Here is a 17816-nt window from a genome sequence, read left to right on the forward strand (position 1 = left end):
CTTTTCGTGTTGTTGTTGTTACTCCATCCTGGGCATTCTCGTGTTTCATAATCAGTATTGTTCTTTTTTGTCAACATCATAAGGAGAGTACAAATATAGTCTCCTTATGATGTCGACAAGAAAGAACAATACTGATTATGAAACACGAGAATGCCCAGGATGGAGTAACAACAACACAAAAAGGATAGTGCTACACACCACACAGAGGAGGTGTTGAGTTTCAGGCAGGTGTAATGAAATGACTAAATATTTAAGCTTTCATCTAACCAATCCTTCTTCCAAAATAGAACACACACACACACACACACACACACACACACACACACACACACACACACACACACACACGCATGGCCACTGTCTCCAGTAGCTGGGACCCGACTGCAAACTGTACCTGCATCTGACATGTAGTTATGACTATATTTGTACTCATAACTTGATTTTTTCTGCTCTAAACCACATACCATACCATTTGTTTTGAGTTCACTACCAACTCCATTAACACTGCCTTTTTCATAAAATTGCCACCGTGTTAAATATGATAATATTATACAAAATGTTATCGCTTTAACAGCACAAGGCTTTTTCCTAATTCAAGAAACAAAAAAAGTACAACCTAATAAATATCAAACATTACTTAAGATATAAATAGTTCGAATTTATCTCTTGTATGAAAGGTGTTCTTGAGTTTTAAGGGTATTTACTTGAAGTTCATAAAATGTAGGTAATAATTAATCTCTTTTAAGAGTATTTTCAGACTACTTTTGTAACCTGTGACAGAATGGTATGAACTTATAAAGATGAAATCGACAGTTGGAAGTTTTAAGTAGGTGATTATTGGCATGTGATATGATTTTCCCTAGTGTTTCATGCTTTTAAAACATACTTGCATTGAAAATGTTATTACTATTTTTAAATAATATAGACTTCTACAATTTACTGTGATGGAATGTGACAGTAAAACATACATGTTTTGATTGCATTAAAAAGATATGTTTACATTAAAGCACAACAGTTTAATTCTGCATATTAGCAATATATGTACTAAAGAATTTATAAGAACACAAATACAGACAATTAAATTCAACATAACTTAGAAACTTGCCATCTCTAATTCAAGAACTTGTTTTGTTATTGGTATGTACAAATAAATTACAATTTTCTCTTGTACATTTCAGTTCTACTGCAACAAATTTACCTACTATAATCAAGGACTTAACCATTTAACTGCTCTGGACATGTTAATGTTCGTGCCTTTGTACCTGTCCCTGTATGCTCTGAACGTGTTTATGCGTGCGTAAACACATTCAGAGCGCACAGGGACAGGTACATAGGCGCGCGAGTTAACACGTCCAGAGCAGTTAAAGGGTTAAAAACATTTTTTGTAAGCTTGGTCCTTTGGTAGAATGAGCCATGCAGCAAGCTCACAATGATCCTATTTAATGTGAACCAGAGTCTGCGCAAATAACATTAAAACATGGATAATTGAAAATAAATATGCACTTTGGTCCAAAAAGCTAAACGATGGGCATGTTTCTTCAGTACACTCATGGTTCATCAGTGTTGTAAGGTTGTTCTGGGAGACAAGTTTCTTGTATAATTTAACTGAAGAATTTATTGCAAAAAGCATCAGCTGCATCTCTGGTGGAACTTAAATTTCTGATTGTGAACAGAATGACAGTACTCATTTATTAAAAGGATAGGGGGATATTCTTCACAGAGAGGAGACATTGAGTCACAGACAGCCCCAACAAAAAACTGTTGAGCTTTTGGCCAAGAGACCTCTTTCTGCAGTCTGGTCTCAGTGGCCAGAGACAGTGCTTATGTGTATGAGAGTTGTGTTTTTGGATGATTGTGTGTGTGTGTTTTCTACTGTAGAAGAAGACATTTTGGCTATAAGCTCAGATGTGTAGCACTTTCTGTTGCACCTGTCTGTGACTCAATATCTCCTCTGTACAGTGAGTAACAATCTATCCTTTTCATAATATTGTCATATTCCATAGAAATGTTTTAATTGAGTCTGTCATAATGTCAAAGGATTACATTTTTCATGTTGCATTCAGAATTTCATAGACTCCTGGTTTCTCTAGTGACATTTTGTCTGTAGCAGGGTCAGGATGTTCTGAGTGGTATTGACATCATAGCATGTCACAAAGGCATTGCAGGATGGTAGACATTGCAGCAGGTGTAAAGAACGAGCTCCTCAGCTACCAGGAACAACGGAAATAATAACATGGTTAATTTATCAGAATTTATACAGCCATAGTAGTCAGTCCTCCTGTGGTGTGCATTGACTCTGGGTCGCAGTGCATGCTTGGATCAGCATGCATCAGAAGGGGATGGCCACCAGCCAGAAGCCACTGGACCAGGCAGGCAGCTGTAAAAACAGTAAAGACTGTGTGCCTTGGAGGTGTGGAACTGAGTTAGACATGTTGATGCCAAGCACGCATGACACTCTGGTGTAGGTCAGTCATGCCATTACACACAGTCAGCAGCTTGCAGTGGACTTAGTGGATGAGGCACTCAAGTTTGAACTGCAAACCAAGGACACCTGGAAGACAGACTGAGGTTAGTTGATGTCAACCAGCAGCAGTTCCGCAGCAGGGAAGCACCAGTTCAGCTGCTGGCAGCATCAGAACTAGATGTGGCACATTGGTTCATGGCTAGTGGAGGCAATGTCTAGCTTAGGTGAGACGAGATGATCCACTTCAGATTGACAGTTGGAGTGAAGTACTTTATGATGTAGGCTACGGTCAGTGACAGATATTGGGAGACCAGGGAGGGTAGTACTTGTGGTCATTTGACGTGACCCTGTTATGACAGAATGACACTTTTCGTCACATAGACCATGGAGGCAGCGCAGTGCCAGGCTCCAGTATGGTGTAATCCAGGTCACTACTGTGGCTGCTCAGATCCCATACTATGCAGGATCGACTATTTTGCAGCCTTGGCAGCAAGGTCCCTTGTAGAGTAACCAAGCTTGCTTTCATGCTGGAACAAGGCTTTTGTTATAACATTTCTGCTTCTACAGCAGCCACAAGTTGTGGTGCTAGGATGTCTTCTGGGCATCCTGGCACTCCTGTTCCTTCTAAGAATAATTTTACTTCAGTCATCCCTGAGGTGGTCTGGATTACTTGGGGCTGGATTATACTCTACCACTCAATTATTGGAATCTCCATAATGCTACACCAATCATAATGTTGCCCTACAGACAATTATTTACAACAAAATGTATCATCTCAGGTGTACAACAAAACAAAAGAGATCCTCAGTCCACTACAAACAAGAAAAATTAAGAACATTAAAATCAAAAAACATGATAACTTTGTTCAAGTGTTTCCAAATACTGAATAAATTATTCATCAGTTAGTAACGAATTCCATAATCTGCACTCTCTTGTACACATAATTATAGGCATTTCCAGATGGCACCCAGAAATCTTCTTAAGTGCAAAAAGTGTGTAAATCTGTAACGAAACATCACATAATTTGCCTAAAGACACTAAATAATGTGCTACCTTAGTTCCCCTAGAGCACTGCTGCACAGGATAAGGTCACTCAGAGCACCAAAGAGTAAAAAGCAATCCAAACGTGGGTTATGGAAATGATCATCCAAGGAAAATCGTACTCCTACAGTTAACCAAAAAATGAACACAAGAAGAGAATGCACACATTAACTTCTTAAGCAAAATTCACGTACTCAAGAAACAAAAACATAATTAAGCAAAATGCTTCATAAAGAATGCACTCAATAGTTCTCTTCTGCTTCTTGGCCTAAGCTTACCATCTAAAAATAATACCTACAATTACATTCCTCACACGGTGAATGAAACTCTGCTCCTGTCATGTGTTGTTTCCTCATAAATGCAACAAACCCCCACATTACTGTGACTGCATGACAAATTTATCCAAGTTGACTACATATACGATATCCTCAAAATAACTTTCCCCATGGTACATGGTACATCACACCAGAAATAAACCCAAAAAACTTAAGTCCAAATACACCACTGTTGTCTCGATATTGATGTGTATGATATTGTGCACGAAGCATGCATTGCTGCAAGTGTGGCAATGAGTCTGTTGTGCCTTTAGAAAAATCCAACATGTATGACCATTTAACACGATGACAACAGCAGTTTGACATTCACTGGTGAGGTCTTCTCAATAAGGACCTTTATTCCATGTAATGAATTTCATTTTTCCTTTTTGGCATATCTGGGCATCACAGCATTACCCAATAATCCGTGTGACACTGTGTAGCATATAATTCTGCTGCACCAGTCTCCTGATGTTCAAGGGCATTGGCATTGGCATTTTGCACTGGTTTCCATATTTCTCTCTGAATATTTTTTACAAAATTACACATTGGGGCACCATTTTTCCCCACCTTTAGTTTGCTTACTTCAAATAGTGATGGCATTTTTCAGCCATATGCCACTTGTTGTGGCAATGGGCTTACACATTCTTGAGTTTTAGAATTACAAGCCACTGCATTGTACGGCAATTATTTGTGCCAGTCATTGTGATGCCTATTCACAAAGTGCCTTATCATTTTCCCTATCATTCGGTGAGCCTGATCTCAACTTGCAAATATGTCACAAATGGCATAAGTGCTTCATAGATTCCAATATAGATTTGGTGACCTGATCTGTATCTGTAAAACATTCACCAGTCTTGGATCTGTTTACACTCCATCCTGAATAATTACAGGTTTCAATAAATTTACCTCTTGTAGCACAAAATGGCACTTCTCATTGCTAAGAATAAGATGTGATAAATGTAATCTGTTGAAAACCTCCCCCATTCTTTTTACATGTAAATGTTAATATTGTACAGATACACCGTATACTGTGTCAGCTTTAATCCCCACAAAACTCTTAGTAATGAATGTTGAATCATGGTGGGAACATTCTTCAAAGTAGCTACTGGCAGCGACGCCAAGGACAAATGCAGTTTTTATGTTGTCCTCTAATGCTTGACTATTCACATGCCAAACCTTCCCATATGCCTTATGCTTTACCTAAAATCTCATTCTTGGTGTCTGTCCCACATGTCTTACATTGTGGCTGATGTCAGTCCTTTTGTATGTGGTATGAACGACCCATACAGTAACATTTAACATCAGTGGAAAAAACACTTCTGCTATAACAGACTCAAGTTAGTGGATTTTAATTCCTCCAAAGTTGTTGCTACGTATATTGCTCTAGTAGTGTCTCTTAAAAATTCTGTGCATACTTTTCTTGAGCATCAGCTGTCAAAGCCTGCAAAATAGCTTGTAACACCCTCTGTTCTGCAGAAGAACTCTACTTGTGTCGTTATTGTCTGTTATCTCAAAGATATTAACATTTAGTTTTTGTATCCTACCCAGGAAATCCTTTACAGACTCGCTCTGTTTCTGTGATACCTCATTTAACTGATTGCGATAGTATCTACAGCTGTTCTGCCTTGTGTATCATTGTATTAGACGTTTTCTCAGTTCATCAAGTGATTGAACATTTCTCAGGAGCTCATGGTACATAAGATTCGCAACCTCCATCTGATGTAATTTGGCCATTTGCAGCAAACCAGCTTTGCAGCTGTCAGCAGTTATCTAGAAACACTAAGGCTACTTCTCCTGTTTTTCCTGAAAGAGAAGCAACTAGGTGGTTGAATGAATGACAGGAACAGCTAAATTAGACAAGTTTCTGTCTTCTGATTGATCTGATAATGTTTGAACTGCTTTCTGAACAGTAACCGACCATGCATTAGGCACATAAAGACATCATAAAGCCCTTATATGACACACAAGAATGACTAGGAAAAATACAATGAGATTAAGACACTTGATTCTATCACTATTGTTGTAACACAGCTTGCTTCTTCTAGCTAAGTACTTGCTCATGTTTAGTGCTCTATACCTATCAAAACAAACTTGTGATTGTGATTGAGCCATGCCCTCTGTTCATAATAAGTTAGTTTTCCCATAGTACTGGACACAAATGAGCAAATGTTCCTCTCTAAATGCACTCCAAACACCTCACACCATTGAGTTTAATGTCATGAACTGCACTTGAAGACCAGAATTAAAGATGTGTGCCATTGCACAATATTTGAAGGAAGTGAGTTTTTCATGAAGCACAGAACTGTGCTGCTGATGTTGATTGGTGGCCTAAAACACTAACCCATGTCACTGGTCATTTCTGACAGCAGTTGTAGTGGGGTCAGGATAGATCCAAATGTTATTTATCATGTAGCAGGTCTTGATTATCTTGCAGGATGGTGGACAGGGCAGCAGGTATGAAGAACCAGTTCCTCAGCTGTCATGGAATCATACAGGCAGTGGAAATAACAACCTGCCATTATGAATTTTTCACTCTGCAGCAGGGTGTGTGCTGATATGAATCTTCCTGGCAGATTAAAACTGTGTACTGAACCAGAAGTTCGACTCAGGACCTTTGTCTTTCTCAGGCAAGTGCTATACAGACTAAGCTACCAAAATATGACTCATGACCCATCTTCACAGCTTTACTTCTGCCAGTACCTCATCTCCTGCCTACCTAATTTCACAGAAGTTCTCCTTTGAATGCAGGACTAGTATTTCTGGAAGAAAGGATGTTGCAGAGACACAGCTTAGCCACATGCCGTGGGATGAATTTTTCACTCTACAGTGGAGTGTGCACTGATGTGAAATCCGGGTCTCCACAGTGTCCTTTCCTCAAGAAGTGCTTATCCAGCAAGTTTTGCAGAAGAACTTCCATGATGTTTGGAAAATGGGAGATGAGGAACTGGTGGAAGTAAAGTTGTGAGGACAGGTTGTGAGTCGTGTTGGAGTAGCTCTGTCAGCAGAGCTCTTGCCTGTGAAAGGAAAAGGTCCTGATTTCAAGTCTCTGTCCTGTGCACAATTTTAGTCTGCCAGGAAGTTTCAGTAAAAAACACAATTTGTTTTGCAGATTTCATACAGGCATATTAGTCAGCAACCTAGTAGTGCACATGGACCCTGGATTGCAGTGCTTGCTTAGCTCAGCACATGGCAGCAGGAGATGGCCACCAACCTGGAGATGTCAGGCCATACAGTTAGCTGCAGGAAACTGTCAGCATGGTTTGGAGACAAGGGGCTGCATCAGACCTGCTGATGCCAAGCACACAGTAGCATCAAGCTCCAATCTAGGCTGGTCACACTGTGAGGTGCAAAGGCGACTACCAGCCAATTGCTTAAGTGGATGCAGTGCAGAAGGCACTCAGGTCTGAACTTTGAACTGAGGACCCACAGAAGGTGTTTTGGAATCAGTTGTTGTCAGAAAAAAAAAAAAAAAAAATAGGTGCCAACTGGGAGGCACCATTTTAGCTCCCAGTAGCATCAGGATTAGATACACCTCATAGATCTGTAGGTATTGGAGGCTGCATCTAGCTCTACTTGAGACAAGACGACTGACTCTGGTGCGATATTGGGGAAGCACTAGTGATCACTGTGGCTTGTGCTTGACAACAGATACTACATGGCTGGGGTAGGTCTCTGCCCAAACTCTTTGTCTTTAAATATGCCTGCTTTTGTCTGTATATGTGTGGATGGATATGTGTGTGTGTGCGAGTGTATACCCAACCTTTTTTCCCCCTAAGGTAAGTCTTTCCGCTCCCGGGATTGGAATGACTCCTTACCCTCTCCCTTAAAACCCACATCCTTTCGTCTTTCCCTCTCCTTCCTTCTTTCCTGATGAGGCAACAGTTTGTTGCGAAAGCTTGAATTTTGTGTGTATGTTTGTGTTCGTTTGTGTGTCTGTCGACCTGCCAGCACTTTTATTTGGTAAGTCACATCATCTTTGTTTTTAGATATATTTTTCCTATGTGGAATGTTTCCCTCTATTATAACCATATATATATGCAGTGAGTTGAGACAGTGGCATGCTGTGATGCAAAACAGTGACCCTCATGGCTGAAAAACAGCGCAGTGAAGTATCCCCTGTGGTGACAGCATGTGGGATGGTAGGAGATGGGTGACAACTGTGTGATGGCAGCATCTAGCAAGTAATGATGCCTGACTGCTGTTTGGTGCTTTGCGACGAGAGCCATTGTGATAAACCTGAGACCATCAGGCAGCAATGGCTGACATGTGACAGCAGGTTATGATGAAGAAACAGCAATGTAAAGTGACAGTTCATGGTTCAGGGCCCAGAGCTGTACAGTAAGGCCCCAGTAGGTTGCCTTCTGTGTGCACCAGGCATCCTGACTGTGTGCCACTTGGGACAGGCCACACGGCAGCATGAAGTTGTGACATGAAAAGTTGGCTCACAGGCCACAGCAGGCTGCAAACCCAACTTTGCTCTACTACAGCAGTGGAATGCACTGATGCAGCAAGCACTAGTCATGCCAACAAGGCGCAGATGTTGAACGTAGTGTACTGGACTGACCTCCACCCTTTTACAATCTTGGGCTGGAGGAACATTCAAATCACAGCACTTAGACATTGAAATTAGTAGACTCCTGTACAAACCAAAAGGTAGCAACCTATTTTGTTGTTGTTGTTGTTGTTGTTGTTGTTGTTGTCTTCAGTGCTGAGACTGGTTTGATGCAGCTCTCCACACCACTCAATCCTGTGCAAGCTTCTTCATCTCCCAGTACTTGCTGCAACCTACATCCTTCTCAATCTGCTTAGTGTATTCATCTCTTGGTCTCCCTCTATGATTTTTACCCTCCACACTGCCCTCCAATGCTAAATTTGTGATCCCTTGATGCCTCAGAACATGTCCTACCAACCGGTCCCTTCTTCTTGTCAAGTTGTGCCACAAACTCCTCTTCTCCCCAATTATATTCAATACCTCCTCATTAGTTATGTGATCTACCCATCTAATTTTCAGCATTCTTCTGTAGCACCACATTTCGAAAGCTTCTATTTTCTTCTTGTCCAAACTATTTATCGTCCACGTTTCACTTCCATACGTGGCTACACTCCATACAAATACTTTCAGAAACGACTTCCTGAGACTTAAATCTATACTTGATGTTAACAAATTTCTCTTCTTCAGAAATGCTTTCCTTGCCATTGCCAGTCTACATTTTATATCCTCTCTACTTCGACCATCATCAGTTATTTTGCTCCCCAAATAGCAAAACTCCTTTACTACTTTAAATGTCTCATTTCCTAATCTAATTCCCTCAGCATCACCCGACTACATTCCCTTATCCTCATTTTGCTTTTGTTGATGTTCATCTTATATCCTCCTTTCAAGACACTGTCCATTCTGTTCAACTGCTCTTCCAAGTCCTTTGCTGTCTCTGACAGAATTACAATGTCTTTTGTTTCCTTTACTGCTTGCTCAATATACAGATTGAGTAACATCGGGGACAGGCTACAACCCTGTCTCACTACCTTCCCAACCACTGCTTCCCTTTCATGCCCCTCGACTCTTATAACTGCCATGTGGTTTCTGTACAAATTGTAAATAGCCCTTTGCTCCCTGTATTTTACCCCTGCCACCTTTAGAATTTGAAAGAGACTATTCCAGTCAACATTGTCAAAAGCTTTCTCTAAGTCTACAAATGCTAGAAATGTAGGTTTGCCTTTCCTTAATCTATTTTCTAAGATAAGTCGTAGGGTCAGCATTGCCTTACGTGTTCCAATAGTTCTGCAGAATCCAAACTGATCATCGCCGAGGTCAGCTTCTACCAGTTTTTCCATTCGTCTGTAAAGAATTCGCATTAGTATTTTGCAGCTGTGACTCATTAAACTGATAGTTCGGTAATTTTCACATCTGTCAACACCTGCTTTCTTTGGGATTGGAATTATTATATTCTTCTTGAAGTCTGAGAGTATTTCGCCTGTCTCATTCATCTTGCTCACCAGATGGTAGAGTTTTGTCAGGACTGGCTCTCCCAAGGCCGTCAGTAGTTTCAATGGAATGTTGTCTACTTCCGGGACCTTGTTTTGACTCAGGTCTTACAGTGCTCTGTCAAACTCTTCACGCAGTATTGTATCTCCCATATTATCTTCATCTACATCCTCTTCCATTTCCATAATATTGTCCTCAAGTACATCGCCCTTGTATAGACCCTCTGTATACTCCTTCCACCTTTCTGCTTTCCCTTCTTTGCTTAGAACTGGGTTTCCATCTGAGCTCTTGATATTCATACAGGTGGCTCTCTTTTCTCCAAAGGTCTCTCTAATTTTCCTTTAGGCAGTATCTATCTTGCCTCTACACAGATAGGCCTCTACATCCTTAAATTTGTCCTCTAGCCATCCATGCTTAGCCATTTTGCACTTCCTGTCAATCTCATTTGTGAGACGTTTGTATTCCCTTTTGCCTGTTTCATTTACTGCGTTTTTATATTTTCTCCCCTTCATCAATTAAATTCAATATTTCTTCTGTTAGCCAAGGATTTCTACTAGCCCATGTCTTTTTACCTACTTGATCCTCTGCTGCCTTCGCTACTTCATCCCTCAGAGCTACCCATTCTTCTTCTACTGTATTTCTTTCCCCCATTCCTATCAATTGTTCCCTTATGCTCTCCCTGAAACTCTGTGCAACCTCTGGTTTAGTCAGTTTATCCAGGTCCCATCTCCTTAAATTCCCACCTTTTTGCAGTTTCTTCAGTTTTAAGCTACAGTTCATAACCAATAAATTGCGGTCAGAGTCCACATCTGCCCCTGGAAATGTCTTACATTTTAAAACCTGGTTCCTAAATCTCTGTCTTACCATTATATAATCTATCTGATACCTTCTAGTATCTCCAGGATTCTTCCATGTATATAACCTTCTTTTATGATTCTTGAACCAAGTGTTAGCTATGATTAAGTTATGCTCTGTGCAAAATTCTACCAGGCGGCTTCCTCTTTCATTTCTCTCCCCCAATCCATATTCACCCACTATGTTTCCTTCTCTCCCTTTTCCTACTCTCGAATTCCAGTCACCCATGACTATTAAATTTTCGTCTCCTTTCACTACCTGAATAATTTCTTTTATCTCATCATACATTCCATCAATTTCTTCATCACCTGCAGAGCTAGTTGGCATATAAACTTGTACTACTGTAGTAGGCATGGGCTTCGTGTCCATCTTGGCCACAATAATGTGTTCACTATGCTGTTGGTAGTAGCTTATCCACACTCCTATTTTTTATTCACTATTAAACCTACTCCTGCATTACCCCTATTTGATTTTGTATTTATAACTCTGTGTTCACCTGACCAAAAGTCTTGTTCCTCCTGCCACCGAACTTCACTAATTCCCACTATATCTAACTTCAACCTATCCATTACCCTTTTTAAATTTACTAACCTACCTGCCCGATTAAGGGTTCTGACAATCCACGCTCCGATCCATAGAACGCCAGTTTTCTTTCTCCAGATAACGATGTCCTCTTGAGTAGCCCCCGCCTGGAGGTCCAAATGGGGGACTATTTTACCTCCGTAATATTTTACCCAAGAGGACGCCATCATCATTTAACCATACAGTAAAGCTGCATGCCCTCGGGAAAAATTACGGCTGTAGTTTCCCCTTGCTTTCAGCCGTTCACAGTACCAGCACAGCAATGCTGTTTTGGTTAGTGTTGCAAGGCCAGATCAGTCAATCATCCAGACTGTTGCCCCTGCAACTACTGAAAAGGCTGCTGCCCCTCTTCAGGAACCACATGTTTGTCTGACCTCTCAACAGATACCCCTCTGTTGTGGTTGCACCTACGGTACGGCCATCTGTATCGCTGAGGCATGCAAGCCTCCCCACCAACAGCAAGGTCCATGGTTCATGGGGATAGCAACCTATTTTAACTGATGCCAATTGTTATAGGTACCAGGCTTGTCAAGTGTGTGGATGTCCAATATAACTGAAAAATAAAGATTAGGAGGTAATGGTAAAGTATGTTCATATGGGACACAAAGGGTGTGCCCTAAAGGTGGCATACCAGGTACCATTCAATCGAATGGGCCATATAGTCGATCAGTGATGGACAAAGCTCAAGATGTAGAGTGTGATGGACACTTTAGGCTGCGACCAGAGTCAAGTAGAGAGAGAGAGAGAGAGAGAGAGAGAGAGAGAGAGAGAGAGAGAGAGAGAGAGAGAGCTCCTCCTGATCACTACTCTGTCCATCCCTCTGTGAATAGCAAGTGTAGTTCTCTTCCCTTGCATCCTATTAGCTGCCAAAAAATGCCATATGGATAAACTTTACCTGTCAGCAATCCTAACAGGAACTAATCCCATCTAGGTTCACATCCTGTTGCATAGGTCATGCAAGAGAGTGATTGTAAACCCAGATGTGAAGAAAAAAATTTAAATTGGTAATAAATTATCTCTGTTATTTGCTAGACTGATGATGGTTTTCACATCCTTCCCTCTTCCATGGAAGTAGTGTCTACAATGTCTACGGTTTGTCACAATCTTCCATTTAGGCATGGGGTGCGCAGATGAGGTACTTAGATACTAAGAGTAGACTATAATTAATTTCTTTTCAAGATGGTTGTGAGAGGTCTCACAATTTAGTGCAGGGGACATGTCAGTAGTAGTATAATAGTGTAGTGGCCTGTGCTGAGGTCTGCAGTCATCCCTGACAATGCAGTTGGAGTGAGGGAGTGACCAGGGAGTGATTCAGCAGGTGGTCTGCTTGAGAGACAGGCACAATCATGTCTCTGCAACACTTGAACAGCTTGTAAGAGCTGAGAGCCATAAACAGATGATACACAGTGATTGTCTTAAAGCTAAGGGCTGATTTACAAAGTTAGTCAGCTGTGAAATGACTTAAATCGTGCTCTGCAAGGCTCCTAATCAGTGCCAGTTTGAAGTTTAGGTAAGTGTTGAGAAGTATCAGTATAGTGCCTCTTTTCGAGAATACAGTTATTGTAAAAACAACAGATACTTGTGAACTTTATGCATTAACTCTCTTGTATTAGAACACTGATGATAATTTACGAATATCTTTATTAGCACTCTTTAAAATGATATACTTTTGAAGTAAAACTATTTTGTGTTCCCTGTGAAACAGTAAAGGAGCTAGAATGGCAAATGATAATGACCAGAATAACAAGTGATAATGACTAGGTTTGCATCATGGGTTACACTAACAAAAAGTAAAGTAGGTTGCTTGTATTACAATAGAAATGAATAAAATATCCCTCTTTACAAATTTTAACAATTGTTAAACGATAATGGCCTCATCTACTAGTCAGGGTACATAAGTCCTGTCATGCAGTAGCGAGATTAATTGAGGTACTTGTGTTTATTATCTTCATTAACAAAACTCCTGTTCCATTGCCAGATTGCAATAAAAGGCACAAGAGGTTGGGACAGTCTATTGCTTGATGTCATTCAGATCCTTTATGATGGTTTGCATGCGAGAATACATGCCAGTGTTGCTGCAAGACACTGTAATGGTGTGACTGGGCATCTTTATTGTAACATATATATTTCATTTAGTCTTAATTTGTCATCATATAGTCCTACAACTACTTGCCACCTTGCTTGTCAATAAAATGACCTTTTCCTTTAGGGTGCTGAAATTTTTTTCCAGCAGTGTAAATTGAATTCTACAGGATGAGGATGTTAACGGGCACATAGATTATGGAACCATCAGTTCAATAAGTCAGGGCTGCAAAATGCTGATGTGCATTATTTTCAGAAGAATGAGGGAAAAATAGTAGAAACTGACCTTGAGGAATGTGACTTTGGGATCCAGAGAAATGTGGGAGCACTGGAGGCAATACTGATCCTATGTTCTGTCTTAGAAGATACACAAAGAAGCAAACATATCTCCATAGCAATTGTAAATTTGTATAAATGTTTTGGCAGTGTTTTTACTGTAATAAACTATTTAACTGCAAAGGAACTGGAACTGGATTGTAGCCTATCCCTGATGTTATGCTGTCTGTACATACAATCAAGCTGTGAAGGAACCCAACAAGACATTCTGAAAGCGGATTATAGTTTGAGGAGGAGAAATAATATCTTTGAGATATGCTGATGACTTCATTAATCTGTGAGAGATGGAAAAAGAATTGGAGGAACAGTTTAACAGATTGTATAATATTTTCAAATGATGTTAAATGACTATGAATAAAAACAAAAGAAAGGTAATGGTATGTAGTTGAATCAAATCATGTATTACGGAATGAATTAGGTTAGGAAATGAATTTCTGGAAAAGAGAATTTTTAACAGTAAATATGAATTTAAATGTGAAGAAGTCTTCGAAACGTATTTGTCCATAGTGTGGCATTTTACAAAAGTGAGACTTAGATTGTAAACAGCTGGGATAAGAAGCTTGTGAAAAGTGGTGCAACAGGAGAATGCTAAAGAGTCACTGTGTAATTGGGTAATTAATGAGGCAGTACTGAATCAAATTGGGGAAATATTTTATAGATCAATTTGTCTAAAAGAAGACTTTGTTTGATTGGAGACATCCTGAACCATCAAGGAGTCATCTAGTTGGTAATGGAGGGAAGTGCAGACAGTCTGCACTTGTGTAACATTTCTGTGTTTGCTGCACAGAGAGGTGTGTGGTACTCTGCAGGATTCTTATTTTTCAGAATGTGTACAGAAGAATTTCGAAAACTGATGGACAAATCTCAGATACTAAAATCTAAGTTGAAAGGCTTCATTGTAAGGTGTTCTTTATTCTCAACAGGATTTCTTTGCTGTAGTTTGGAGCTATTTTGTTTATTGGTTCACAGAATTCAACACACTGGGACAATGGTTTTTGATGTGTCACCCGAGTACAGAAAGGTAAACAATTAATAGTTAGTTAATGCCTACATTCAGCAATATTGTCACAGATGGGTCCAATTGAGAAAGTATTTGTATGTTGTGTACAATGCTTTCTTTGTGTACCCATGTTCATAAAACATAAACCTATAATCTCAATAACAAAAAATGCTGGTACACCGTTTATTCATAATGGTTCGCTGGGTATTGCTTCTCTCTCTCTCTCTCTCTCTCTCTCTCTCTCTCTCTCTCTCTCTCTCTCACACACACACACACACACACACACACACACACACACAGCAGCGGCAACAGACAGAGAATAGTGTAGGGATAGATGAGATATATGTATCTGTAGGTATGAGGATGTTTTAACTGTAAACTTCCTTTTTCCAACAAAAAAGAACTGAGCCACAAATTACCTCTCAGTTTTGTGAAGTAGTATACAAATATATGATTGGCAGGTCTCCTGGGAAGAGAAAGAAAGGTAGAAAAGTCAAAAGAAAGCAAGAAAAATTGGAATTGTAGCAAAACTTGTGTATTTTGTCCACTATGATGTAACTGATTGAAATAAAGTATCTCTTTGTGTACTTGTTTATTTATAAGATGTACATTTGTTCTAGACTGATGCATCCACTTTGGCTCGTGTTCTTGAGCGAGATCCACTTCGGGGAGAAGAGCAAGAGGTATTTTATTTCCTTCTGTTACTACAAACGTATTATATATTTTCTTATTTATTGCTTTTTGAAACTTGGTCTCATGTCTGAAAATAATTGAACATTACCGTGGCTATTATCTACATGATCGTATTTTTCATTCTTAACTTTATTTATGTAGTACTTTATATGATGTAACATAACAATAACTGTGTAAAAAAGTTGCAGTTTAAAGTAATGATCTAAAGTGAAAAGAACCAACAAAAATAAGTGTTAAGTTGGTTTTAAGGTTTCCATCTACATGTTTGACATCTATGTGTAGTTTATAAAACTGATCATTTACCAGCAGATTCTCAGATTCACATCTCTTGTCTGTATATTTAACTTGTGGTTCTTTGTTGTTCAGAGATGCAGGTCCACTGTTCATCTTGTAATTGAGGTGTTTCTTAGCTTTAGAAACAACTTTCTGTGGTTGGAAACTCACATTAACATTTTTCCATGTTGTTGCATTAAATATATGTTTTTAAACTCCACTATATGCAAAACACCATCTGTCTCTTTTTCTGTTTACTCAGACTGTTTTGACACATGTGTCATCTTATGCAGGCCTCGATTTATTTATTCAAAAATCATACAAAGTTTATGGTTGTTTTTCTGCATGAGGCATAAAAACTATAACAGCATTTTTTTTTCCTCACATGGTGTTACATCACTTGTGAAAATTAGTTTCTACAGGTCAGTCTGGTTTATGTCTTTTTATTATTTTGACAGTATGCCTGTCTGTAAGGTAGATGTAAAGAAATTTACTTATTCTGAAATACTTCTTCATGATTAGTGGCTGTGTGTTCACTGTGCTTATGTTTTTCATCTAGTTGTGCAACTCTGGTGGCTTTTTGTTTTCTGTTGTGATTGTATACACAGTTTTTTCACTTTTCTGTCTATTTTGCTCACATCTGTTTTCACACATGGTTAACAAAACAGGACTTGAGCAGATACCTGCATTGTCATATTTATAGAGAGGTGCCCAGTTGTTCATCATTTTGTTTCTGTTCATTGTGGTGCTAATTTTGCTAAAAACTATTGTGGTGTTTCTGTGTGTGGAGAGGGAGAGGGAGGGGGAGGGGGAGGGGGGGGGGGGCTTGGGAAGCAGATCTTTTTGGATAGTTGAAGATGTTTGATTACTATATTTTACATAGGGAAGTGTCTTTGTATAATTCATTGAGCATTACAAACAGTGATTTAGTGTTTTATTGCATGAGTATTGTATACTTGCTGAAGCCCATTCATAGGTCAAATGAGGGGAAGGGCAACTCCCAGTGGGAAAATGCCTAGTAAAAAATTCAGTGTTCATAGCAACCTCCAGGTTGAGCTTAAAACAGGGTCTGGACTGTGTTACAACTTTCATGTAAAGTAAGGAATTGTCAGAGATGATTGTGTTCTACATTCTGTATCTTATTCACAAGATTTATTTCAAACTAATATATAGTGTGTGCATGAGGTATTCGTCATTTGTAGAGTTTGAAAAAGAATTAAAAGTGTAGAACCAACATAATGCACAGCAATGAGAGAAGCCTTAAGGCTTAAGTCAGAAACTGATGGATAATGCACAGCATTGAGAGAGGGCTTGAGTCAGAAATTGATGGGAATGATCCTTTTGAGGAAAATCTCAAGTGTTTACTGAAAAGAAAGTGTGCTTGGAGTAATAAATAGCATATTTTTAGCAGTAGGCAAGAATATTAAATCGACTAATGTTGGATTATAAGTCTGCATTCAAAATTGTTTGGGCATGGATAGCATCCTATTGTTGATTGACAACAATAGAACTTTTTATATAATAAAAGAAGGTAGAAATTTGAGATATCTGATCAGTGAACTGAAATAGCTTTCTTCATCTTCTTTGGATTTTCATTTTATGGCAACTCTGGCCTGTATCACTGAAATTAATTTTGCACACTTATTGTGACTAGTGACATTGACAATGATCAGCAAGATCTCATAACACATTAGTAATCCACAAAGACAGTGAGGAGTCTAAATGCTACAGTCAAGTGGCTGAAATCCAAGGTCCATGCTCAATGAATGTTCAATCTTAACTGCATATGAAACTTCCTGGCAGATTAAATCTGTGTGCAGACCGAGACTCGAACTCGGGACATTTGCCTTTCACGGGCTAGTGCTCTACCAACTGAGCTGCCCAAGCACGACTCACGCCCCGTCCTCACAGTTTTACTTCTACCAGTACCTCGTCTCCTACCTTCCAAACTTTGCAGAAGCTCTCCTGCGAACCTTGCAGAACTAGCACTCCTGAAAGAAAGGATATTGCGGAGACATGGCTTAGTCACAGCCTGTGGGATGTTTCCAGGATGAGATTTTCACTCTGCAGTAAAGTGTGCGCTGATATGAAACTTCGTGGCAGAGTAAAACTGTGTGCCGGACCGAGACTCGAACTCGGGACCTTTGCCCTTTGCGGCAAGGTTCGCAGGAGAGCTTCTGTAAAGTTTGG

At 39.6% G+C, this 17816-nt stretch overlaps 1 protein-coding gene across 10 annotated transcripts in view; it reads left to right on the forward strand.

Moving 5' to 3' along the window:
- Window positions 1–17816, forward strand: part of LOC124553906 (zinc finger protein 724-like) — a 146252-nt gene that overhangs the window by 54092 nt on the left and 74344 nt on the right. For all 10 annotated transcript variants that reach the window (XM_047127920.1, XM_047127925.1, XM_047127923.1 and 7 more), the window contains one exon: window positions 15281–15343. In XM_047127920.1, coding sequence (XP_046983876.1) covers window positions 15281–15343 — 63 coding nt within the window. The remainder of the gene's footprint in view (window positions 1–15280; window positions 15344–17816) is intronic.

Source organism: Schistocerca americana, chromosome 11 (genome assembly GCF_021461395.2).
Source record: "Schistocerca americana isolate TAMUIC-IGC-003095 chromosome 11, iqSchAmer2.1, whole genome shotgun sequence".
NCBI classification, from domain to species: domain Eukaryota; kingdom Metazoa; phylum Arthropoda; class Insecta; order Orthoptera; family Acrididae; genus Schistocerca; species Schistocerca americana.